The following is a 27,662-nucleotide window of genomic DNA, read 5'->3' on the forward strand; positions in this document are numbered from 1 at the left end:
AAACATGAAACCAAGATAATCGCCTGCAGCCCTGAGGCCTGTTTGCCCCAAATATCTGTAGCAGTTCGCTGTGCTTGAGGGGGTGTTTGGAAACTCATTTGTGTCCCCCATGTGGAAAGTAGGTTTTTAGCACACTCGTTCGCCGCCGCGCCCATCATTCGGTTGCTATTTTGCTTCAGACGTAATGAGATGAGGAGTCACTCAGATTCCAAATCAAGAAATGAGAGATGGAGGATTAAAACATCAGTGTACTCTAACCTGGTGATCTGGATAATGGATGTCAAGCAGCTCATTCCCACCCACATTATGTATTTTATCTATATACAGTGGTACCTCGGTTTTCGAACGTCTTGGACTTCGAACAAATCGGAGTTCGAACAAAAATTTTGATATTTTTTTGCTTCGGATTTCGGAATCCAGAACCCGAACGCGCGCGGACCCATCAGCTGACTCACGATGCGCTTTGTTATTGTGTATAGCCTCTGTATGCAGACGTGTCCCGTTAGCTATATTTACTGACTGTTTTTTCTTCATATTGTAAAACCTTTCCTGTCTCCGCACTGGACCGTGGTAGAGTGTCACAAGGAAGGTGCTCGCTATCCACACCTCCGAGGCTGGAGCGTGCACAACAGGTTCCTGTTGTCGGCTGGAGACAGGGATGAGGCAAGTCTCGGACAGAGCGTGACTTAGTCACAGCCAAACTGCACAGAAGCGCACATTCAGAGCTGGACACTCTACATTCACTCCTACAAAAGCCTATTTTAAGGCTTGGTACGCATTATTTCTTTTTCTATTCATTGTAATGGGAAAAATTGATTTAGATTTCAAACAAATCGCTTCTCGAACGGCCGCCTGAAATGGATTGTGGTTGAGAACCGAGGTACCACTGTAATTCACCATCCTCTTTAACATTTGAAATCTCATTGATATCAATGAGTTCAACAGGTCAGCAGGTGGCAGTGGTGTTAGCTCGCTCGGACAACACAAAATAGGTGCAAAGAATAATATGAGGGATGAAAGAAGAATGTAAATTAAAATCTAGAACACCACCATCTGTCACTTGCACCATTGTCATCATTCCCTATAAATAAAGTAAATGAAGTTCAAGAGAAAGAGCTACACAGTCTAAAAATCAATCGAAAGTGAGGTTGTTTCTCAGTGATAGTGTGACGTAATAAGAAGAGAAGAAAAACTGAAATAAAAGCTGGATTTTTTTTTCAGCAAAAGAGATGCCGGAAGCGGATTTTAATTTGAAAATACAAACAGGAAGAAGGACAGTGATTAACTGTGGCTTGCTGCGCGTTCACCTGCTGCGGCAGAGCGGAGGAGCGGAGCAGAACTGGGGGAGTCCTCCTCCACATGTTGCACGTTCGCCACACACTCACACCTGTCTCACCGTTTATGACATGAAATGGACGGAGCCGTTGCTGGGGAGAACGGAACCAGCCCAGGTGTGACACCGCTGCCCGAAAGATGCGCGTTTGGCACGGACTAACGTAGTAGAGTGTCTGGCAACCTCGACTGTTGACGTCCGGCTGTGACAGCTTTGAGGGGAGAAGACGCCTGGCACGGAGGGAAATTCGCCAAAATTACGAGGGGAATCAAGTACAACTGTCTGTCTCCCGGAAACCGGAGAGACCAGCGGCCGCTCGTCATGTCGCGAGCCAAGCTGAAAGGCGGGAAGGAGACCAAGGACAGCGTCACACTGCTGCCGTGCTTTTATTTTGTTGAGGTAAGTGTGTGTTGCAGGGATGCGCTCGCGTCCTTAGACTGACCTGAAGACTTTCACTCATTCGCTTTTAATGGGGTAAACCGGGTAGTAAAAGATCCACACGACCCCAACCTAAAGGTCGCTGGTTTAATTCCAGAAAGGTGTCCTCGGACCCTGCTGTTTCATCAGTGGCAATGTCATATTAGGTTCCGCGTCTGGACGAATTTGGAAGCTCAGCTTGTAGGTTCAGGTCGATAAGGCGAGTCTAATAGATCTTTGTCTTTCGGCTGACAGGTGTTGGGAAGGGTCATCCGCTTCCTCTTGCCCCACTTAAACAGAGGGAATGAATTTAAGAAGTTAAACCACACTTGTTTGCACAAACCTGCATGGTTGCAAGTGAGCATTCATTGAGCAGATGGCCATTTTTCTGCCAAGACCCCCAGCAGCAGACCACCATTGCTTAAGAAGAGCATTGAGGCATCCTGTCATTGCAGAGATTTTTTTGGCTGGAGAGGAATTTTTGGGCCCTGTCACTTAAAAAACGGTGGCTTTCCACTTCAAAGTCGGTCGGCTGGAAGGTCATATCCTGTTCCACTTTAATCTGCTGATCTGGAAAAAGCATGTGCATGTATATCCTGGATAAGGTGATACTCAGGACCCGCTGTGTATCTGAGCGTAGTGGTGGATCAATGGATGCAAAAGTAAATGTGGTGGTTGTTCATTTTTGACTTCAGTATTAACAACGCAATCGCTATTAAAAAACAACCTGCACTACTCTAAAACCTGAGATGAACTCTTAATTGTCCTTACTTTGAAAATGTTTAGGAAACAACTGTTGTTTCCACTGCGCAAGACTCCACTTTAAATGATTGTGCATAGTAAATCCTTCGTAGTGTTGTCAAATCAATGGTGGCACCTCTGATTTAGCATCAGAATATTTGATAAAATATTTTTTTCCCTCACACAATTCCCTCTCACAATTTTTAGGAACGGAGCGGATTGTCAGAACTGGGATTGAGTTGTGGAGTCTCAGTATGAAGGTGTGGGAAATGGTTTTTGAGTCCTGAAATGGAGGGGTCACCATCACAACATTATGGTTTCATTCCAAGAAAGAACACCATAGATCCATTGTTTGCCCTGTGGATGTTTGTTGATAGAGAAGCACGGAGTAAGCCAGAAGGAGTTGCACTGTCTTCGTAGAGCTAGAGATGTGGTTCTCAACTGGTGGCTCGGACCCAAAAGTGGGTCGCAAAGCTGCTTTCAGTGGATCTATCGGTCGTTTCCTGGCCAAAAATGGACCAGCATTTATATAATTGAAATACCCTTAAATGGTTATATCATGTTTAATGTCAGGTACAGAACTGTACTTAAAAAAATGTACCTGTAATTTAAAACAAAAGTATTGTTTTTTTCATGTCATTTAAGGCAAACCTGGAAAAAGTGCAGGTTCGGGGCCAAAAAGGTCCCTTTAACTGTATTGATGCCGCCCTCCTGTAGTCACACTTATCATGTCGGAATGTTACTCATTGTGCATTTTTTTTGTTCATTGTGAGTGCAACTGAAATATAACTTTTATTTTTTATAATTGTTTGTGTTTTCAGTTGACTGTTTTAGGAGTATTTCCTGCCCCCTAAAATACATTATTTAAGTGTTGGAAGTGGTTCCGAAAGCCTGACTAGTTTAGAACCAGTAATCTCAGAGAAGCCTATGGCTGAGCTCCCAGAGAAGAAGTGTGGTATTATATGAGGAAGTCCAGAACATCAGTGAAGTATGTGGGGATTTTGCAGAACATGTATGAGGACAGTGGTATTTGTTGTATTTGTGTAAAAAGCACATTTAAAGTGAGTCAATTTTGGTGCAATTATTATTATAAGGCTCTGAAACAGGGCCTCGATATAATTCTACATTTATACCTGACCTACTTGCCTCTTTAATCAAGGTGATTTCCCACTAAAACCGTGGCGTTTCACTATACTGTATTTCACTGACTCACAAGAACACTTCCCCATTCCAAGTCTAACGCCTACAGTGCAAGTACATCCAGTTCCTACCCTCCCACACTGATACGGGAGGCCGCGCATCTCCACCACTGTGGAAGTCATGAGCGCCCGTGTGTGCAAATATAGTGCGTACAGTCGATATCTTCAAATATAACCTATATTTCCTACGCAAAGGCGAATGCAGTTTGGGGAAACGGCTCTGGAATTCAGAGGTCTGGTGCGTGTATTGAGTGAGTGATTCAAGGGAAATGCAAAGCAACATTGTGAGACGTGTTAAAAGAAATGTGTGCACAGATAATAAGATTAGATTAGGTTAGATTAGATTAGATGGCCTATCATCTAGTGTTGGGCACTGTAGCAGTGGATGGTATGCACGACTGGATGATGTATTTTGGCCGTTAAACTCTCATCACACTCGCAATTGCACCTCATTCATGGCTTGTTCGGGGGGGTTTGTTTAATAATAATAATTGCTTTAGCTGATGCATGCTGGGATTGAGACTGCTCTACTGCTGAAGGTTTGACATTCATTGAAGAGTCGTGCTTGGAGACAGGAAATACATGTGAATCTCAGCTTTTCTTAAGCGCAGTGATCAATGCCTGACATACGAAGGTTCCACCTCAAATATCGTGTATAATGTAGTTACCTTCAAATGAGGCTCCTTTAAAGCATTATAAACACAAGACCTTTGAGATGTTGGTGCCTACCAGTTGCTTTACAGTGAGCATTTTCAAAGAGTGATCATGTGTGGGAGAAGAGTGTGACGTTGGGAATGTCAAGATTTTGTTTTATTATGATCACTGCGGTTTTAATCCAATTCATTTCAGCCAAAATGGAGGTCATGTGATGATTTGTGTTCAAGCAGTGTAGCTGTCTTCATCTTCTGCTGATAAAAACGTCCAACTTTATAGCATTAATAAATACTGTTGGGTACCGTCTCTGTGGACACCAAACTGCCAATTGAGTTACCTCTTTGTATGTTGTCTCACATTTTAAAAATCTGTCTTTTAGAGTTGGGTAAAGGTTACAAAACACCCTGGATTCGTAGACAAACAATGAGTCAATGTCTTAAACATGAAGGTGGACACGATTGGACGACAAGGAAGTGGCATCTTAAATAAGCTAGTATCGATTTGATACCGATGTAGGATCAAATCATCTCAGTGCTGGTTTCACTGCCTGACGTTTGAACCCAATTTCCTTATGTAAATTTCCTTGAAGATTTTGAAATGACCACTACATTGATTTATTGTGTGGTGAAATGGTCATTTACTGAGTTGTCCACTAGAGCTTTAGCCTTCTGAGTGGTGTCTGTGCATCATCTCTGGAGTGGTCCCTCCACCTAAAGCTGGTGCCAAGCTCAATGCTTCTAAAATTTTAAACACAGTCCAGTCGCGGGCCGAACAAATTATTGGCACCCTTGTCAAAATAAATAAATAAATAAAAGAGTCTGCTTTCATTCAAGGCTCTTGTGGGCCACAAATAATGACTGGGGGTGGGCTGGATTTGGCCCCTGGGCCTTGAGTTCGACACACATGACCAAGAGTTGTTTACTATTATGTCGTATATAGTAGAGCTGCGTTGTAAAGAAAAAGGATAAAACGAAACTCGAGGCAGATAATTCGAATGCAGTGGTGCCAAAATGAACCCAGAGTTCCAGCATTTAAAGAAAACCTGTTTACCCCTATTTCATTAGCAGAACTGTTCCATTAGGTTAAGTGCTCTCTGTCTGCATTTGAAATTAAACAGGAGCAGCCTGCTTCTACACCGCCACAAATGTGTGGCGGTGTAGAAGCAGTAAAAGAAGAAACACACACCAGTGGGAGTGTTAGCATAGTTCCCCAGCAGTCATTCTGACAAGACTTCCTGCTGATGTGACTGTTCAGTGTTTCCTCACTTTTGCCTTCCAACTATATGTGGGATGGATTGTAATGAGGTCAAATGCTCTAAGTGTTAATTTCGGTGCTTATTAATCATCCTGACACAATAAACCTCTGCAGAATGTCTGGTTGAACAGGACACTCCATTCCGTACGCAAGTTAGAGATGATGCAGGCGACAGAATAGGTTGTTCCTGCCTCCCCTGTCCTTGCTCAAGGTTTCCAGAGGGAACACCCAGGCTCATCTTTCTGGCCTATTTCAGGTGAGCTCCATGCCCTCCCCCTAGTTTGACATGCCTGGAACCTCGCTAGGAGTTGAGTTGGAATAGATACTCAAGATGTCTCATATTGACGCTTGACGCTTCTGCAATGCATGATGATCTCTTGATCTCTTGATGCTGTCGACAGCACATCACTGGACTGTGCGACGTTGGCGAGTAGTGTTCTTCAAGGTTCCACTTGTGGAATAGTATTTCATATCACTCAGTTTTTATCAGGTGTGCACCGATTACCTTTTTCTTGGCCGATAAGCGATACCGATTATTGCTTTTTCCCATTATTGATTTTTGTCCCAACAGGCCAATGCCAATTTTTTCAGATTGTTTTTTTTCTCTTTTTCGTCCTCAACTACACCATACACAAAAGTCACTTTTTTTTAACATTACTTACACAAACCTACTAAATAGCAATAATACTGAACAACACTGTATAGAAAACATTGCAACTTGTGAAGCAAATAACAAACCAAAAAAAAGATAAAGACAAAATGTTATATTCCCTTTTCAAAGAAAAATGAACAGATGAAACCCACAATGTAAACTTTGTTTTTACATTGTTAAAATTTAAGTTTATACTGGCAGTGCCGGTCCTCGACAACAAAACTCGGCTGCTTGTCCAAAACAATAACAATGCCAAACTGAGCATTCGCCTGCGGTTAGCTCGGGTTAGCATCCTTTCGTTAGCCTTTTAGTAGCACTGAAATTTGGCGCTGTGATTTGAGACCAAGTGTCTTGTATTAATGTTGCTTCTGAGTCCGTGGATGTGCACGTTGCAAACTGCAATTCGGAATTTTTTTTGCAATTTTACTAGACGAAGAAGTATTGCCAAACGACTGCCATCATGGCTGACTCTAATGTCTGCAGGTGCAGGTCTACTGTGCAGGCGGGGCTACAAAGTCAAAGCAAGTAGTTACATTTTCCTGGGAAAAGCCTGCTTTGTTTTGTCATTTTTATATTGTGATGAAAATTTTTTAAAGAATAATAAAATTTCTCATCATGTATAAATATAACATAAAATAAATACTAAAAGAAATTCGCTTATGTTTGTCATTTCATCAGCTGACATGGTGACATAAATATATGTCCATATCGGTGCTGATAAATCGGTCACCTGATCGATTGGTGCAGCCCGAATTTATAAAGTACCTTGTGTCAAAATTGGAAGCAAACGTCCATTGAGGTTCTCTGCTATATTATGCCTTAGCAGTGTCTCTGTGTTGATAATCTTATAGGATCAAATTTCTCCAGAAATATAATGTTCTGTAGGAATTCTGCTGATAGGTTTCAGGTTTTGAGGTTTTGTACTCATCCCATTCTCATTCCAAGATCAAGTTTACCTTTTTCGAAACAGTGAAGCGAACTCTGTCGTCCTTCCATTCAGACGATATTGAAAGAAATCTTACCTGCTCAAAGGCACATTCACGAAAGTAGGAGTGATATGATGGTGGGGTGTTATCCCTGTCCATTATCCTCAAAAATCTGAGACAGTAACACAGACGGACTGGACATCAAGCCATGTGTAAAGGTGGATATTGTCCTGGAGTTCTTTAGAAGTTAGAGGGTCAGGACTGCTATTTTCATAACTTCAGCCATAACAAGGTCCTCCCCAGCGCCGGCATAGGAGAAAAGAAGAATGATGTACGACAAGCTCTGTCATCCCTACGTCTGCCCGAAGTGACCAAGTTGTAAACTCTACCTTCTGAAACGACAACATATGCTGATCCACGAAGACAGTGTGGTTTCTGCATTATGTTATAAACTGAAGAGGAACTAGAATATGAGAAAGGAAAAAATAGAAACACCTGCTGCAGATTTATATTTGAAGCATGTCCTGCTTGAGTGTAATGTTCCTGTGTGGTGATATGTTACTGAATAATGATGATGATTATTGGTGGAGGCCGTTTGAGAACATGTTCATCAAAGGCTTTTCATGCAGAATCAAGATATATTCAAGTCAGAAACGGCACGACAAAGCCCTGCAACCAACAATATCACACTGCTCCAGACAACAGCTCAGGACCTGCTGGAACAGGCATGACCCCCTTGAGATTGGAGCCCTATCTTCAGAGTCACCAGTTAGGACCTGCCCGAGTGTGAAAGGCTGCACGCTCATCCTGGGTTCAGCGTATATGAGTGTATAGGGGGCCCATACACCGGGATGTCGATCTCCCACTTTGTGATGTCGATTTTTTGGGGGGGCTCCTGGACAGTGAGAAAAAAAAAATCCTGGTGAGAACCCTGACATCAGTGTTCCGATCTTGCTAGGTGGCAGAATTTTACAACCTAGAAATCGTTTCTGTAAAAATGGATTGAAGCAGAAACTGGAGACATGGTGGTGCCAGCTGGTGAAACAGCTTTAGTTTTGGACCAGCTGGATATGAGAGGGGATAGTAGAGGAAATTGTTGCTGCAATCCTGGCTGGAAAAAATGGTTTTGGACCCCTCACTCATTAGGAGAAGAAAGTTTCATATAACTTGTGAATAATAAATGAAAGCTACAGTTGGAATTTGTCCCTGACTTGATTATCGGTCTGACAGTGGTGTTTCTCCAGACACTGTCGCTGCCAAAACATGAGATTTATTCTAAATGCTCTGTTTCTTTTTTTTTTATGTGTTGGTAACCTGTCGGGGCTGTCACTCAAAGACTCCCATGATTGACCGAGAGACCCTGACTCTCTAGGATATTTGGTCGGTCATTAAAAAAAAAAAAAAAAAGAATCTTGTCCTCAAACTGTGTGTTCTCACAGATAAAGCTTAAAAACACTTACATTTCTGTCTGGATAAATGGTGCTGGTGGCTTCCTGAACAAGCAAAATACAGTCTTTTCAGAAACATGATAGAAGCGTCTGTTTGTTTTTGGATGATGGGGCTGAACATCCCTGTATCCTCGTTTCTTATTCCTGACAGAGCTGCATTTTCTCCCTCAGACTCGGTCACACCATCCTACCCACTAACTGGCTGCTAGGCAACGTGGCTCTCTGAATGGGTGTATTTTTATATCAGGACTGGAACGTTAAGAGGAGAAAAGCATCCTGCTGCAGTCTGATTCTCTGTGTTCATACAGCAATCGCCACTACTTCTACACCCTGTCTGTCTTTAAACGGCTGGTTACGATTTAATTTAACAGATGAAGTGATGGAGAGCACCCAGAGGGTCGACGCAGGCTAATGACTCGGGTGATAAAGACGGTCTTCATTACAAAGCCTCCATCTCAGATTTCTTATGCTGCGTTCTTCGATAGTTGAGGACACTTCTAGCCGCCGGCCTTTTTTCATGTCCTTGTTTATCATTAAGGCCATGTAGGGACACTGTATGGACTGAACAGAGGAATCGAAAGCCTTTAAAACTGCTCATATTCAGTTTGGAAATGAGAATGAAAAAAGAACCAGCACTGGGATGATATGCATGCACTCTTAATAAATACACATAGCAGTTTATGAGCAATAACAAGGTGCAAGAAATCACCTTCTGTCATAAATCTTTTACTTCAGAGGAGCAGTTATGATCATCAGTTAGTGTAATGGTAATCGTGTTAGCATCAAGTGGATCCAGATTCCAGCTAAAGTCCTTGGTATTTGGACTGTGGATCAGCAGGCGATACAACCTGCAGCAACAACAACCTGGAGCTCAACGCTCAGAAGACAGTGGAGATGATCATGGACTTCAGGAGAGTAACAGCTCCTCCGTCCCCTCTCATGTTGGCTGGTTTACCTGTTCCTATTGTGGACTCCTTCTGCTTCCTGGGAACCACCATCACTGAGGACCTCAAATGGGAGCCAACCATCAGGTCCCTCATCAGGAAGGCCCAGCAGAGAATGTTCTTTCTGAGGCAGCTACGAAAACTACGACTGCCGAAGAAGTTGCTGGTGGAGTTCTACACGGCCATCATCCAGTCCATCCTCACCTCCTCTATCACCGTCTGGTACAACAGTGCCACCTCCAGGGACAAGAGCAGACTACAGCGCATCGTACGTTCTGCTGAGAAGGTGATCGGTTGCAGCCTGCCACCTCTTCATGACCTATATACCTCTAGGACCCAGAGACGTGCAGGTCGGATCAGAGCCGACCCTTCTCACCCTGGACATAGACTGTTTGTTCCTCTTCCCTCTGGCAGGAGGCTACGGTCCATCCAGACCAGAACCTCCCGTCACAGGAACAGCTTCTTTCCCTCGGCCGTCAGACTGTTAAATTCATGAACAGCCTTGTTGTAATGTTATTCTATTTATTTTATTTTATTTTATTTTATTTTATTTTATTTTATTTTATTTTTATTTATTTATTTATTTATTTATTTATTTTATTTTTATTTATTTATTTTTTTTGTTGCACTTTATTCCAAGGCACTTTCCTAGTCAGTGGGCTCCCCACTGACCATGGCAATAAATTTGATTCTGATTCTGATTCTGATTCTGATACGATACATATCTTGATACATGAATGACAGTACGATACATCACGATATATTATGATGCTGTAATTAAAGTGATACGACCATGGCCACCATATGCTTATTTATTTATTTTTTTTTCAATGTCTGACACTGAAGCACGTAGCAGCCTGGCAACACTACGACAGTTACGGCAGCACAGTATCCCAGCATCTCTCTCTCACACAGCCATCTACCACTACAGTAGCACCTATAACCCTCGCGTCGGCTATTTTGAATGGCATTCGACTTACGTCCAATCTGACTTACAACCGGTTGGTCAGAACCATTCCCAGTCGTAAGGATGTTACTTGTATTTTAAAATCGTATGATACAGAAAAACCTTCAATATTATGAAATTGTAGAAAATGAGCTAGTTGTTTTGAACTCCGTCAGTTTAGTTTGTCAGATACTTTTCACAGTCCCACAGAGGAAAGAACAGCTTCAATGCACCTCCAATGTACAGAAGGACGGCACACATCAGAAATGCTGTCTTTATTTGTCAGACACTGATATAGCAGACTTCAAACAGAATATTGCACGAGCAGGTATTGCAATATTTAAGCATATCAATATTGTCTTGTGCCACAAACATTTCGTAAGCGTTAGGATTCTTGTTTGATTGCCATGCGTGAAAAATTTGGAAAATAATTATTCATTCTGATTGTGTGGAGAAATATCATCACGAAAAAAAAGGAAAAACAAAAAGTTAGTTCATCTATTTTGCCCATCCCTACTGAGCAATACATTCCTGAGTTGAATCCAGAGCGTGTCTGTTAAGTGTTTTTATGTTCACAAACTATAATTCTACGTTGTTTGCAAGGAAAGTGTGGACTCCCCTGCTCTGCACCGTCATCACTGAGCCAACATGGACGCCAACAAGTCACTGTGTTGCTTGCCATTTTAACTGTTGCTTAGCTGCTTCCAACTTGTTTTCCTGAATATTTAAAAAAAGATGTTGGCAAATGTTAGCTGCTGAAAGAGCCACTCTGCTATCACACCATGACTGAAACGCAGTCAGGGGATATGTGTACTTTCATTCATGGAAACTGTTTCTTTTCGACCGGTCATCGTGGGAGGTTGCAGTGAAGTTATTCCTTTTAATTGTTGTTATTTGCTTTTAGTCATTACAGTATACACTACAGTAATTCATTTAGTTAGTCATTAAAAAAATCTTTGTGCAAGTTTGTGCATATTTATCTGCTGTCTTTCCTCTTATAAAGATCAGGAGCAGCCTCTCATAAATTTGGGATTTTGTATTGAAATACTTCATCGCTGATTTTATCCAAGAACAGAGTCCTTTCCTTCATCATGTTCGAAGAACAATTTTTCGTTAGTTGGTGGTGTGCAAATATCTCAACGTACGTATAACTCAGTCCAGGACTATACTGTCTCTGAATGGCTGTCGAGTAAATCCTTCCATCCTCCATTGGAAACTGTGAGTCACGCATAGCTTGACGACAAGCGGCAGCCGGGCGGGGATGTTTTCCAGCACAGATTCATTCACAAGATTTCTTTTTGTGGATATAAATGTGTTGCCAACATTGCTATAAAAGCACAAATTTGAAGAGCCGGTGAAAAATCCCAGCCGGCATCTGCGTGCCGTAACGTAGACTGCCGAACAATGTGATGTGGGTGTGTTGTATCCTACCAAAATGAGCATTGGTCGGTGATTCACTGATCACAATGTGCTGGATTTTCCATCTATTCACCGTCAAGCTTTTCATAATAGTCATGATTATTCATTCCTGTGTCAGAACAACACTAAAGGTCACGAAAGAGAAACTGGGATGATGGCATGGCATGCTCACAGCGGGAACTGCCCCCTCCGAAGCACTCTGACTTTCCACAAACACTTTGTATGCAAATCACTGGGACATGACATGATTGAGCCCCACAGACAGTTTATTCTGAGGTGGCGAAACATCTTTGATCCGAGAGGAACAATACATGTGTTCAGCGATTCGACAGTAATGTATAATTCTGTTTAATTTGCTCCCTCTCTCTGTCTCCCCAGCTCCCCATCCTTGCCTCGTCCGTTGTCAGTCTGTACTTGTTGGAGCTGACGGATATTTTCCAGCCGGTGCATTCTGGCTACAGTTGCAATGACCGCAGCCTGTCTCTCCCCTACATCCTCCCCAGGCAGGAGGTCTGTCCTCTGCCTCTGCTCTTCAGCTTGGCCTTCGCTGCTCCCACTGTAACCGTGAGTGACCCACGTTTCTATGGTGTCCTGACCATTGTTGAACACCTGCGACTGTTTTAGACGCTGTTTTGTAGATAAAGCCATGCCATGGACAATAAACATGAATGATTGTAACAATAATAAGAATTTTAAACATGAATGCTTGAACATGAAAATGTGGAGGACCGGAAGAGGAGAGGTGAGGGTCCTGCACAGTATGGTGATCTCTCTGGTGTCAACTTAGGAAGGAGATTAAAGGAGATAAAAGACCAGGATGCTGATCAAAGTTGGTGTGAAAAGATGGTGATTCTTTGGTTGCTTAATAGTGAATTGAGGCTGACAATGATTCAAGGGGACAAGCTGGTAATGTAGGTTAAACGTCAATGGTGCCACGTAGAGTCAGACGCTCAAATCTGCAGCGGACAGCTGATTCAACACCAGCTTACTTACTGTCGTCATCAGAAAATGCTGCTCACGCACATCTGTGGGAGTAAATCTATGCCAATGATAGTCAACAACACAATTTACATTTTTAATAGTTTATTTAGTTTATATTTTTAATTGTATTTTGTTAGTTGAATTTTCAATAGTCGCATTTTACCGTTTTGTTTGTTTACGAATATTGTTTTTATATGATTTAAAAATGTGATTGTTTTTTATTTGATTCACATAATATTACCTTTTTTTTTGTTTCATAATTTCATTCAAAAGTTTTTTTTTATTTTTTGTATTAATCAAATACATTCCCTTTCAAATTCAATATAAAACATTCAATGCGAGTACCAAGCCATTCATACTGTGCAGTATCAAGCAGTATATTACTCAATTTGTCTCTTTAAACCTTTGTATTTCCATGATAATAGACTTTCTATTTCTGATTCTTTAACATTTCTTGCCCTCAGTTGAATATTATGCATAGTGAATGCTTATTTTGAACAAAGGTAAAGGTCTTTTTTGAAGTCCACTGCACTGGCTGTGCTTTTGTGTTCAGTCTTATAGCTTGCTTTTCACCACCAGCTTTTCACTTGATGTTTTCTAAGTAATGTAATGAAAGCTATTTATAGTTTTGTGTTATTGAGTCTATATCTGTGGAACACTGAATGCCCAGATCTCATTTTCACCTTCTTCAAACTCAACTCTCACATGAAAAAAAAAAACAAAAAAAAAACCCTAGTCCATCGACGACAGCAAGAAGGCAGTATGATGTTTCTAGAACATTGATGAAGCTCACTTCATCAAGGAACAAGAGAAGATTCAAGAAAAGAATCTATGCTTTTATTGAGTTTACAGATACAGGGACATCATTAAATGAGATGTACCTAAAATAAAATAGAATAGGATCTAGAAAAAACACATTTTAAGTTCATAATGTCATGGCATAACTACACTTCTTTCCTGTTTTGTTCTTGTTCATATTAAAGCAACAAGTGAAAGCAAGACTTCTTCTTCTATCCTTCAGCTTGACAGCTCCTCAGTTAAAGTATATAATTATCCACCCCTGCCTCATGTGTCTTAGTGTTAGGATGCAAATTTTGTTAAAGGTCAGAAAGACTGTAGCCAAAAATAGACCCTAAAAAGTGAATCAGAAGAACTTGAATATCCTGTGTTATTAGGGAAAATGATAAGTTGACATGTATTTTCCCATACATATTCTAGATTTTATGTTCACGTTTTAGAAGTATGAATACATTTACTTAATGTTGCTGACTGATTCATAATCTCATTTGGATAACGTTTTACTGACACAGCACCTTTGCAGGTCGCTACTTCACCCACTATATATTATATATATATATATGTATATATTATGTTTCTGCAAGGGTCCTCCTCCACTGTCAGGTGTATTTCTGAGAGTTTGGAGGCAGGTGTTCAGAAATAAGAGCATAAATGAAGTGAAATGCACTGAATTGAATTTAAATGATCATGCATTTCTGGTCAGGAACTTTGTCACCAGATAGAAATAGTTTACAACCCTCTGCTCTGCTGCTTTAAAGAATCTATTCATTTTTTTCATGGGGTCTCCTCAGATGACTGCGAAACACAAGTGTGGGAAGAAAAGAGTGTTAAAGACTTAAAGACTCTGGAGGACAAATGAATGAGAGTTCACTCTAGGAAAAGATTACAGACCCTCCTCTCATTTCTTAATCCGACTTCAAGTCTGCTCTGATGTTTGAGAGTCCGTATCTTAAGGGATCCTTTCATTCGGTCTAACTAACTCATCAGCAACTACGTGCCGTATACGCCGGTCTGTTTGTTTGGTAGCCAAGCAAACCCAGTAATGAGCTGGTGTAGTGTCATCAGAATCCTAATTCTGATGCCTTGGTGTCGTCTCTGTGGGCAGATTCTGATCGGAGAGGCCATCCTGTACTGCTATCTCTCGCGGAGGTCATCGGGCATCCAGTCTGAGGCCAACATCAACGCTGCAGGCTGCAATTTCAACTCCTACATACGCCGGGCTGTTCGCTTCATAGGTGGGTGGACGTGGATGTTGCACCCACATGCTACTATTGTTTTAGGACCCCCTGACAGTTTCACAGATGAGAGAGACTGAAATTGTATGATACTAACAGTCCTGCATCATTCATTCTTATAATTAAAAAAAAGAAGTCTTTTGCAATAGTATGTCGCACACTGTGCCTTTTAGACTTGCCTATATTTGGCAGTGGTTTCAGTTCATAGTCCAACAAGGTCATGGATTAACACGATTGTCCTTGAATGCAAAGTACACCTTACCACACAGTTTCAATGATGCAGATCAAGCTTTCTTCTGAAGCCTGCTGTTGAACCTCTCCTCACCTTTCAGGCGTCCATATCTTCGGCCTGTGTGTGACCGCACTGATCACCGACATCCTGCAGCTGTCCACTGGTCTGCACACGCCTTTCTGGCTTGACGTCTGCAAACCTAACCTCACGCATCTCAACATGACCAGTTGTGATGAAGCTTTTATTCTGGAGGACATCTGCTCTGGACAAGACCACAGTCTCATCACTGCTGGCAGGTAAATCCAAGCCAAGGATGGGGAAGCTATTTGAACAGTTAAACCGACTACACTAAAACATGGTTACATTTCACCCTTTTTTTGTGTGAATGCAGGATTCCTTTCTCTTTATCCACTCATTGTTTGCCACGCTTCGACTTTGATGGATGAAGCATCCCATTTACACTTCACAAATAAAATATGAAGAGGAAATGCCAGTTCTAGTTTGGTTAGAAGTTGAATCAATTCTTCTTACCTATCAAACACATGCCCTGAGAGCTGGGGTTTTTCAATAAGATTGTACAACAAAAAAAAGCACTGCTGACTAGAATTAAGATAAAATGCAACAGAGTCTAATAAGTGTTTCAGTTGGGAGAAAAAAAACATACAAATTATTTTTTTTACAATGATTATAAAAGGAGACAAACTGGTAGCTATTTTTCAGTAAGTTGTGTTTGCGGATGATAGCATTTTCCCACTTATCGAACTTATTTATTACTTATTTGAATTTTGTGGCAGTACATATGGAATTTCAGTGATGAACTATTTTGGCCTTATTCATTTCCCCTTTTAGTAAAAAATAATGACTTGCAGTGGATAAAATAAGTCACTTTAATGTCGAGCAAAAGAGTGCTTTTCTGATGGTCCTCAGAAAAAAAAAAAACCCTCAAAGTTCCAGTCACTCAATTTGAAGCCAAGCATTTTAGGAAGTGTGTTTTAATGTTACTGTGGATGGCTGCGGGTTTCAACTTGGAGCAAACCTGGGTCCCATCTGTGTGGAGATAGTATGCTCTCTCTCTGCCTACATGGAACCGTGTGTAGGCGTTTAGAGTGTTCGATGGATCTGGCGACCTGTTTTGTGATCCCCCGCCTCTTGCCCCAAGTAGCTGGGATTAACTTTAGCCCTATGTGTCAGGAATAAAAGGATTGCATGAATAGTAGTGATGGCTCGATGAGGTGTCATGAAACAGTATTGGAGGGTTAATGAAACAGTGTCCTAGTTGTTCAAGTCCAAACATTCTACAGCAGACAGTGCCATCTGGTGGCCTCTGAAAACCAGGGGACTGTTTCATGAAGCCCCATCTACCAAATGAATTGTATTGATTGCAAAAAATATTGACCTTTAGAATCTCAAGCTGCGGTTTGGAACAAATCCTAACTATGTGCATCTGTCATGGGAATAACACAGGCAAATTTTGCAAAGCTGCAAAAAAAAGTATTCTGAAACCTGGTTTAGAGATGTAGCTGATAGTTTTCCACCGATGCTGGTGATGATGACGCTGACACAGCAGTTTACAAGCGAGGTGCCTGCTCTCTAATAAGGCAACATCTCACTGAGATGATTTTACACACATTGGGCAGGTTATAGGATCCAAGTTAGTATTGCTCTGCATAGCAGGTCCTTTTTGATTTACTCTCTGCGTGTTCCATTTTTCCAATCTCAGAAATTGTGTGCATGCAGTGAATGATGTCGTTGCATTCTCCATAAATATAATGTGATTCCAGGACACTACTGATTCATTGAGATCTTTTTTTGTTGACAAAACAATTAACTTAAATTATCAACCCAATATAAAGTGTGCCTTATAAATATAAACTCTTTTCCCAGTGATATAACTAACCGACTAAATGACTGCAGTTTCTTTATTAGTAGCTATAAATAAATGTGTGTGTATATGACTAAGTGGTTCTGTATTCTACATTCAGTTGGTCTCCTCCCCCTCATTGGTCTTGGTGTCGACTACAAAACTCGATTTTACATTTGCCCACCGAAGGAGCTTACCAAAACTGGTGCATGGGTTTGATGCTTGTCTAAATTTAATCTTGGTCTGAGCTTGGTCCTCAGAAATCTGAATTCCCTCAACACCAGCTAATACAAGTTTACCACCAGGCTGAATGATTGAATCCCTCGAAGCATCTGTCATGCTTGTCTGTTGTCTTGACCAAAATGTGTGTTTTTCATATGCTCCCCTGTTGAAACCACCTCTCATCTCTTTGGGTGTTGTCTTCTTAAATCCGTCTCTCTCTCTTCACTCAGTGTGGTCATGCTGCTTCACACCATCCGATCCATCACTCATCAGCAGTCAACATCAGTCCCAGTATCTGGGCTCCACAGGGGGGACTGTCATCACTCACTCCAGCCGATTTGTAACAACATCTCATCTTTGCTTTGCTTTACTTTCAATTGCAAGGAACTTAATGTGAATAGTCGACTCCATTTAAATGGTGTTTTATTCATCCGAGCTAACCTGCTTGTCACATACTTTCCTTGACAAGAATAGACACAAATGTAGCTCTGTATTTAAATATATTTGATGCAGTATTGTGTACAAAGAGACCCCATCTGACTGTAGAGTCTTTCTTGTGCTCACAGGAAGTCCTTCCCCTCCCAACATGCAACTCTGGCTGCTTTTGCTGCTGTTTACATCTCAGTAAGTTCAGTTACTCAGAGTATTTTGGTTCCACTTCTGACCACAGTGAAGTACCGAATGAACTGGTTTGCTATGATGGAGCAAAATAAACAACTTAAAATATAATCGATCAAATGATATTAACTGTATTGAACTGAAATAGACTCAATACTGAGAAATGATTTCACTGAAAGATGCCTGCTTGGTTACCATGGCAACCATAGAGCACGAAAGCGTCGCACCATACATCATGGTCATGGTCTTTGGTTGTCTTCCAGATGTACTTCAACACGGTGCTGACGGACTCGGCCAAGCTGCTGAAGCCGCTGCTGGTCTTTTCCTTCATCATGCTGGCCATCCTGGCCGGTCTGACCCGCATCATTCAGTTCAGGAACCACCCGGTGGACGTGTACTGTGGATGGCTGCTGGGAGCCGCCATCGCCATTTACCTGGTAACCCTGCCTTTTCACAATGAGAGTTTGTCTAAATATCTAGCAGCTGCTAGCTGCCGTCAGATTTTATACATTTTCAGACATCACAAAAAGGCGAAGTTCTAATACACACACCACAAACACGCAGTGGAGGTAATACAGCAGTCTCTTTCAGCTTGGATTTCACCACTGCACCTTTTAAATTCCTAAGTATTTCATCCAAAGGAGGTCAGAAACATAAATTAGTAACACCTCATGTTCACTCCGCTGTCTCTGCAGGTCAAGCACATTAATATTTGCTAATATTTATGTTTGCAAATGCCAAAATAAATGGGACATTTAAATAAATATAAATATGTTAATATGTCATGCATTGGTCTCAGAAAGCCATCCTTTCTACAGACATGTTTTCAGTGAGCTACTAAAACTATGTTTTATAGTGTGACTCAGTAAAGAAGAAAACAGATTTTAGCCTTTGAATTTATTTGCACATGTGGGCGTCCAGTCAAGCAGCATCAAGGACCAGCTTGTTTCAAGCTAGTATGATCGGTCTGGTGGCTGCAGGTCTTTCTGTTCTACAGGGTCAGCGCCTCCTGTATCTCTTGACATTTACATTATGAAACAGGCTCACAGGCAAGGACACAGATACTTGTGTTGCAATTGGTTATTCTGTGGGGCGTCCATTAGTAGCATCTGGAGCGATGAGCTTTTGAAATCAACATCTTTGAACGGGTGGTTTTCTTTAAATAAAACAATGATTCTGTATGAACCATAGACTTTCATGATTGTTGGCAGGTTGTGTGTAAGTACTGCTGGGCACTTCCTGCTGATGGTTGAGCAGCTTGTCATGAGGGTGTTTGACTAAAGCAGGGGTCAACCAGTCATATGCTAAGAGCCACATTGTTTTACTATGTTGCTGAAAAGAACCACATCCTACAAATATGTCAGGCTGTAAGGCTCACCTGAACAGCTGATCATGTGACTTTGCGGCAGTATTGCAAGGTTGCCACTTTGCATCTGGCGTATGTCTCTTGTGCAGGTATTTTTAAAATTCATACTTTTTACTGTGATCCTCCTCGAAATATCAAGCGACGTAGATAGAAATGTGTGCCCCGTTTATTTTACTATATATTTCTTTACGTGGCTCATGCCTCCAATAACGTAACGCTCCGGTCTGTGTATGTGAGCGACACTTCCGACTGGAGCGTCTCACATTCACTGAATTACACAGACTTCACAACGATCAGCAATGAATAATAGGTGAAACACATGCTATACGTTTAGTTTAGGTCATGACAAAGTGAAACGTAGTAATGTCAATTGTGTTGATCATGGATCTGATGATGCTCCAAGTCTTAGGACCACAACTCGCATCGGCACTGAACATGCAGCGAGGTTTATTGTTTGTTTCAAAGTGAAATGCAAGTCTTTGAACAATATTTTGACATTTCGCCAGAATAGCTCTTACTTTTTCGTCTTATTTTCTGTTTAAACAATCATCTCAGTAGCAACTTGACCAAAATCGCAGTCATTTGGCGAAGAGCCTCATGAAACTGGGGAAAGGACCGCATGCAGTTCTGGATTCTGAGACAGTGGATAACTCCTATTAGGATTTGTATTTAAGTTATTGCTAACAGGGCAACATTTGAGCTCCTGTGAGTGAATTACATTAATATACAACCTAATGAAAAAACCTTGGATTAAGTACTGTTGGTTTGTTGCATTTTTGGTGTCATTGGTGTTAGCGCATGTTTGCTAGTATATTGAGTCTATTACAACAGAAAACAGAAAGCAAATTTGCTGCGCAACTTGACTCAACCACAAATGCCTGCTGCTCCATGTTTGAACGAACGTGGCCGCTCACCGTGTTTGTGGGTCCTCTTCGTACTCCAGCAGGATATTTCACAGCCCACACACACTTAGACCGCCTCACACACAGACATCAGATGGACTGAAGCATTTGTACACACACGCATGAAGCCCACTTCATCTGCCCACTCCTGTTGTTCTACATCCTCAAAGAAGGAGTTTTTGTTGTCAGGTTAGAACCTCAACTCTTAAGATTCAGCATGAGCTTCATGTGGAGGTTGAGTTTTGATTTCCTTTTCAGTTCCTTTTGTGAATAAATCCATAAAACATCTCTGAGACGGGAACTTTAATTTTGAAATAATCTGTTTACTGATTCCAATATCCAGGGAGTGTATGCTGTGGGGAATTTCCAGCCCAGTGACGATCGCTCCCGATATTTTCCTCCTCCTCCCCCCATCCTCAGAGAGCCCCCTCTCTCCTCCCTCCCCAATGTCAGCCAGTCAACAATCAGCAACAGCCATCCAGGTAGGAGAAATATGCGTCCTCATTGGTCTGTTCTGACTCGGGATGCTCACCTGACTTGCTGGCTCTGATAGGTCACCACATCCTGGCTCCCAGCCAACCAGAGCCCATCCTGACCAGGACCTCCTCCCACACTTTGTCGCCCAACCAAGGAGAGCCCATCCTGACCCGCAGCGCGTCCTACAGAGAGCCATCGATGAGCGCCATGAAGCGAGCCAGTGCAGAGGTGGAGGTCATCACTCCCACCAGTCCGCTGGACAACCGTGACAACATGATGACGTTCAGCAGCAGCACACTCCCCAGGTGAGCAGGAGGAGACTGAAGTACACTTCTGTAAACAGAGCACCCTGTCATGCATGTGGTGCAGTCATACCAACCTTCACTCTGAACCGCTGCAGGCTTGAACAGCGATAGAAACTGGTTGCTTGCATCACTGCGTCTCGCCTGTTTTTTAATATTTCAGCCTCCAGGGCTGCTTTGCGACTTTGTTTTCTCACAGCAAGCAGATGCAGTTTACCATCTGCACCCTGACATTGCTTTCTGATGGATCAGTCATATCCAAATAAAATAGAAACTCAGACTGCCCCATGAATAAATAGGTTATGTTTCTCTTTACCACACATTCTCAAGTGCCTCCTATTGTTAACATCCACTGGATTCCTCTCATGTAAAAGGACAAGATTCCTCATCCTCCAAATATGTCTGATACTGGGGTCATCCTGGTGTTTTGAGCAGGTGGTGACCTAGCTTTCAAACACCCAAGAAATTCCGCTAAATTCACCCGCCAATATGTTGCTTGGCTACTCCAAGTGACATATGTGATACCTTGTAATAACTCAGACTATCATTGGTAACAACAGCGGAGATGTCATTAGATCAATACCCATGGGCTCTGCAGGGTGGCTTGACATGGGTCCAAATACAGAAACATGCTACAAGGAATTGGCCGGTTGAGCTACTTGACCTGCTGCAGTTAATGCCCTATGTTTATTTCATCGATACTGTACGACACCTTTTCTAGCACGTGAAAATTCATTGGTTTCAGTGAGCTCAGTGAGACAGCAGCTGGCAACTCTTGTATATCCACAGCAGAAGATGTCCATGCAGAAAGGGACCAGTTGATCTGCATATGAAACATTGTGGACCTGCGCATTAGTTTCTGCACGATGATGTAAGAATGAATTGACTCCTGTGGAAAGTCTGCGGAGCAAACACCCATCAGGAAACAGACTCTTAGTAATCAGCGAGGTGTTCACCTGCAGGTGCTGCAGTGTGCTTGGCTCCTCACAGGAGGGGGGACATGCACACACTGGCATTTTAAGTGATTGTCTTGTGATGAGGTGGCTTCATTATGGGATCATCATGAAGCAGAAAAGGGCAAACCTGTAGTGTGTGGCACCTCTGGCTCTGAATATACAGTTTCTATTGACCAGGGACGGGCGATGTGGACGAGAAGACGATAATACGATGAGTACATTTTCATTCTATTCCATGTGTTGGACACTACAGTCTCTCTTGAAACGGTTTTGCAATGAAACTCTTTGGTGGAGTTTGTCTGCAACATCAGTATTGGTTTATGTTTAAATATAATAGTTAACTAAGTGTAGAGATGAGAAATTCAATGTTTCACGTCTCTGGTAGAACCTGCTCGTGTCTGACAGACTGCTCTGCCAGTTTTATTTAGGGGTTAAATTGAGCCGTCTGTCTACTGTATCTCATGTCTCTTAACACTTGACTTTAACTATGGACCAGTCTGAACACATTTCCTAGATGCTATTGAAGAAATATCAGAAATAATGTGAATAAATGACCATTTAGTCATATTCTATTCTCTGAATCATGATACAAAATGTCAGTCCTTTGTCTTGTGTGATGATTTCCATTGCCTTATTTCGCTGATACTTCGACCGCTTTAGAATTTGTTGATGGTCCCTAACTGCCAGGTCTGCCTGTGAGAGTGTGTCCGCGATCAGTGAACCCTAATGGGGCCGCCAAAGAGGACGCCACCGCAAATACAGGAGCGGAGCTCCGTCCTATATCCGACTGTTTTCACCACTGTGTTTGGCCGAGGCGCCAGGGAGACCTGCATGTGTCGACATGAACCGCATTATTATTTGTCAAATTTATCATGAGATGCAGAATTGTCATCGTGGAGATTGTGTTTGGCGGTATATCGTGGACATTAGTTATCGTCCATCGACCAAACTGTGCTGAGGAGGTTTCTTGAAGCAGTGCCCTCATTTCCAGAGGCCTGTGGGGGGCGCTGTGGGTTTAAAAGCGATCTGAGATTTCGTTCAATTCATTGGTTGAAGTCAGACATCATAAGAGCGCCACCTGGTGGCCTCTGAAAAGGAGGGTATGATTAGTTTATGTGCAGTTGTGTATCACTGTTGAGTACTTACTTGACTGATTTTAAAAACTTTATTCTCCCTCGATATGGCTCAAAGAAGTGTCCATGTAAACAAGCTGGACATCCTGGTCTGCCAACACTCAGTCAGAGACATAGCTAGGTGCTAAATATTCTTCAACGTGTGGATGTTTCTCACCATGACCTTGAAGGTTCAGTCTGTGTTGTTATTTATAACTGTTATGATTGACGTCTCCTCCTCCAGGTCTCACGGCGGTTCTTCTCTGGAAGAGGGTCGAGTGTCACGCCGACACACCTCCATCCATGCCTCCATGGATTCCACTCGATCCAAGCAGCTCCTCAGCCAGTGGAAGAACAAGAACGACAACAGGAAGCTCTCGCTGCAGGTGATGGATGGGATCAGGCCCACCTCCGCCTCGTCCCCTCAGAGGAACCCGGAGCTGCGCTGCGCTTCAGAACCCCCCTCCATGAGCATGGAGGTGGAGTACAGAGGCTCTCACCTTCCGTCGCAGTCCAACCAGGACACGGAGCTGTACGCAGGCGCCCACATTCCCGCTCAGTACATGAAGCTAGCGGCGAGCTGCGTGTCTGTGTCCAACCATAATCACATGGCACATCCCAACGGCAGCGCGGGATTGGCCGGCGGGGCCCGGGTCTGCATTCAGCCCCGGCCTGGATCCTCACAGCTGGTTCACATACCTGAAGAGGAAAACACGCCGTCCAGAGACCAAGAAAGCGAGTCAGAGGACAGCATCATGGACGGGGGCGGGTCTGTGAGAGAGAAGTGGCTGAGGGTGGCGGAGAAGACCACGCTGCCGTGCCGACCCCTGAGTGCAGGTGGACAACCTCGACTGATGCAGGTAGGTCATGTTTCCTCCAGGTGCTTTGTCTCTTCAATGAAAAAAGTGCTGTGGTCAGTAAACATTTGCTGTACGTACCAGGTGATCGCTTTGTCCAAACAACAGGGTCTTCTCCACTCCCCTCGCTCGGAAGATGGCGGCAGCACTGTGAGCTGCACGGGCTCCATCAGGTACCGAGCCTTAATGGACCAGGACCCGTCACCGCCTGCCTCCACCACAGGAGCAGTCGGGGGAGGAGGTAGGTTCACGTCTTCTTCGTGAGCAGACAACTGCTCAAGTATGGCTTTGGTCATTCCTAGGAGGTGGTCTGGAGAGAAGCGGGAGTATCATCCGGGTTGAAGCCCATCCTGAGTCCAAGCCCGGCAAGCCCGTCGTGAAGCCTCCAAGCACTGACGGCAGCGGCTCCTGGCGATGGAAGCCGCCGGAACAGCGGGCGTCTTTCAGGCAGTCGGCTTTTAACCTCAATGACCTAAACAGACACACGGATGGGAGCGACTCCTCGAGGGACGGGCCTCCTGCTGATGGACGCAGGAGTGTGATGGGGATAGAGACAGAGAGTGATGGTGGGGGGGAGGGAGGAGGCGGAATGGGAGGCGGAATGGGAGGCGGCGGTGGTGGCGGCGTACACTTCAACCACCTGCACCACCCCTTGCATCAGTACTACCCCAACAACCCGAACATGCAGCACGTGAACTACATCCCAAATAACCCCAATTTCAACAACGTGCCCCACAACTACAACCCAACCTCCCCCAACCCCAACGTGCCCATGACGCCCACTCCCATCTTCCCTCCTCCGTTCCACCCCCACCCTCAAGCTCTCACCACCATCAGGGTCACGCCCGTGGATACGGCGGCGGCCAGCAGCGACGGCGGCTCAGACAGCCAGTCAGCCGCCTCGTCCAGCTGCGAGTCCACCCTGAGGAGGAAGAACAGCAGCAGCGTCCCGTCCGAGCGGGGCCCCACCCCGGACCTGCACAACAACCACCGCCACTACGACGACAACAACCGCTTCGACCAGGTCAGCAGCAACCAACGCTTCCAGGAGAATCTGCAGAATTTTCAAGAGCAGGCCATGCACGCCGCGCACCCCAGGCAGGTGATGTTCGGCCGGCCGAGCCCGACGCCCCCGCCCACACTGCCCCGCCCCATTCTTACGCACACCCCGCCACCGACGTTGGGGTTGGCCTATAAGGAATGACCCTGTCGTGCGTACAACAAACAGGGTCGGACATTTTGTTTCTGTGAATCTAAAAAAGAAAAGGCAGGCTGTTTCTGATGAGCGGTTGTTTCTGGCACTGCTGGGTCCCTGTGGAGGTGACCGCCATGTCCGAGAAGTCAGAGAATCTTCACAGATGCTTCTCCCCTGATCCTGGATCAGAGGCTGCCTCGGCTCCAGATTCTCACCCGATCCTCCTTTTATTCATTTAGAGATTCTATCACATCCAAATGCCTTTTCAGACGTGCGTCCAGAGCGACGCGCGTGTCCTGACCGCCCTGCCACCGAACACCTTACAGCTCAAAGAACTCCAGCATTTAGCGTCATAACCGTGCCGTGTCTGTGGACTCAAAACTCAACAGGCTCATCCTCTGCTACTTGTGGTGTTGGAGCAGTGAAACAGAATATGACAGCAGTGTCCTGTAAGTATTTGTGCTGAATAATAACAATATTTATCACGTATATTGTCACTGTCAATATGGTATATCGAGTTTTGTACCACTGTTTTTAATAGCGTTCTTTATATGAGCGACCTGGACTGAGTAGAGACGCTCAGTGTTGACCACTGACGGTAGTTAGATTCCAGCGACACAATAGGTCTTACAAGGTGTGAGACGTTTTCTATAACTATTTTAAACATTTTACGTGTTTCATTGAGGGGTAACATTTGATACAAGAGGGAAGAGACATGAAGGTTAAGAGCCTTGGTAATCTGGAATATGAGTGAGCAGGGGTTTGCGTCTCATTTGCCAGTATTTAACTTTGACTCTGTCGGTGAGTTGGATGCATGCGAGTACGAAAGAAGAGACGGCCCTGTCTCTCCATTACCAGATTAGATCACCCACTTTTGAATTCAGATTAGTTCCTTCAGTTGCCAGTCAGTCATGAATGATTTAAGCCACCATTTAAGTGCCGTCGATCATTGCTGATAAACAATATTATTGTCAATATTTCTAGACTAAAGTAACCTTAAGATTTAATGATAAAATATCAGTAACACAGCACACTCCTTAAATGTAATTCTTTCATTTTTTGTCAGTATTTTTAGTTAACAAAATGATCTTTCAAAATAATATTAAACTACAAAAAAAAAAAAAAAGCTTTCATAGTTCTGTCAAAATACAAGCTAGCTTGTCCCCGATTCAGATTTCTGTGTTGTGTGATGGTAGTTGTAGCCGATACCAAAACAGACAAGATTTCAGAAAAACATTTCATTTGAAAATTCATTTGTAATTCCACATTAAAATATTTTTTCAATCCAGTACTTTTACAAGTGAGACCCCTGCTGGTAGGAAGCAGCACGATGAATGTTTTGTTAGCACTTACAAAAAAGCCCAAAACAGCAAAGGCACAAGGGCAGCAACAAAATTTTAGTAAATACTAGAACTTAAATATGAGCTGTATTCTTTGTTAAAAAGAACTTTTTAACGCCTATGTACTGTTGGCCGCTGGGCAGGTGTGGAAGTAGTGATGGGGAGATGCGGTGTCATGAAACAGTATTGCAGGGTTGGTGAAACAGTGTCCTAATTTCACTAGATGGCGCTTTTGGTTCAGAAATGCAGGAGGTTTCAGTGAATTGGTTGTTCAAGTTCAAACATTTTACAGCAGACAGCACCATCTGGTGGCCGCTGAACATCAGGACAATGTTTCATGAAACCTCATCTGCCCATCACTAGAACCAAATGGCTTTAAGGGCTTCAACTGTCACATGTTGGATAAACAACGGACTGAAAGGAGAAACAGGATGTATGGATTAATCTAAGTTTGTAGGTATTTTTCTACCCTGATTCGTATCCTATAATATTCAAAGATTTATGGTGTATGTATCTCAACATGTTACGTGCAATTTTTAAGTTTGTAACCGATTAATTCTGAGGTGTAAAGTTACTCCCTGCATTTACAGTTATGTATCCTGAATATTTATATTATTTCTGTCAAAAATCCAGCTTCTTTTTGAGGAACAGCGAACGTTTTCAGTGGGCTGAGTGGACATCGAGCATCGCTTTGTATATGACACCGCGGAGAGTTGGACTGAGTGGCTGGAGGAGGCTGCGGCGACGGTGGGATTGAGGGGAGCCGGCGCGTCAGCGAATCACGTGACTGCTTCCCGAAGTCCCCACACGTCGCTCAGACTCAGGTGCGTGTGTGTGCGCGCTTCTCGTGTCGTCACGCGAACATGGCTGCCGCTGCTGCTAACATTTGTTACGATGTTTACACTTTTGATATCCCACTGTTACCTGCTGCTGTGTATCGACAATATTCTATTTCAGCGTAACTGATGCTTTTTTTTATTATTATCGGGACTTTTATCATTTGCATGATTGGTTGTGTTTTAATAATTTCGTTAATAAAGAAGGGGCTGAGAGTGCGTGACCTTGCTGGTGTCATGCCGCGGTGCGCATGACTTGCTACTATTCCTGGGCAGAAAAAAGGATTTTCCACTCTTGTTTTTAATGGCACTTAACAGATGGAAGAGCAGTGACAATAACATATCAAGTATAACACATTGAGCGTTAAACATCGCACAAAACATAAATGTAAGCGGTAAAAAAATATAATAAAAAAGAAAGCTTCTTCCTAAATGCCTC

General features: G+C 43.2%; 1 protein-coding gene across 2 annotated transcripts; it reads left to right on the top strand.

Annotated features, from left to right (window-relative positions):
• Positions 1–1,306: 1,306 nt before the first annotated feature.
• Positions 1,307–27,442, top strand: LOC128769188 (phospholipid phosphatase-related protein type 4-like). Of its 2 annotated transcripts, none has more exons than XM_053882603.1 (11): positions 1,307–1,732; positions 12,312–12,497; positions 14,818–14,947; positions 15,280–15,475; positions 17,829–17,886; positions 18,144–18,317; positions 20,492–20,630; positions 20,702–20,930; positions 23,240–23,855; positions 23,937–24,093; positions 24,155–27,442. In XM_053882603.1, the coding sequence occupies exons 1-11, from the start codon at positions 1,655–1,657 to the stop codon at positions 25,054–25,056; spliced, it is 2,865 nt and encodes a 954-aa protein (XP_053738578.1). In that variant the 5' UTR covers positions 1,307–1,654; the 3' UTR covers positions 25,057–27,442. The 2 variants fall into 2 exon arrangements, with proteins under 2 accessions (XP_053738578.1, XP_053738579.1); XM_053882604.1 differs by having other exon boundaries at positions 23,961–24,093.
• The last annotated feature ends 220 nt before the right edge of the window (positions 27,443–27,662 follow it).

This window comes from Synchiropus splendidus, chromosome 13, assembly GCF_027744825.2.
Source record: "Synchiropus splendidus isolate RoL2022-P1 chromosome 13, RoL_Sspl_1.0, whole genome shotgun sequence".
Classification (NCBI taxonomy): domain Eukaryota; kingdom Metazoa; phylum Chordata; class Actinopteri; order Syngnathiformes; family Callionymidae; genus Synchiropus; species Synchiropus splendidus.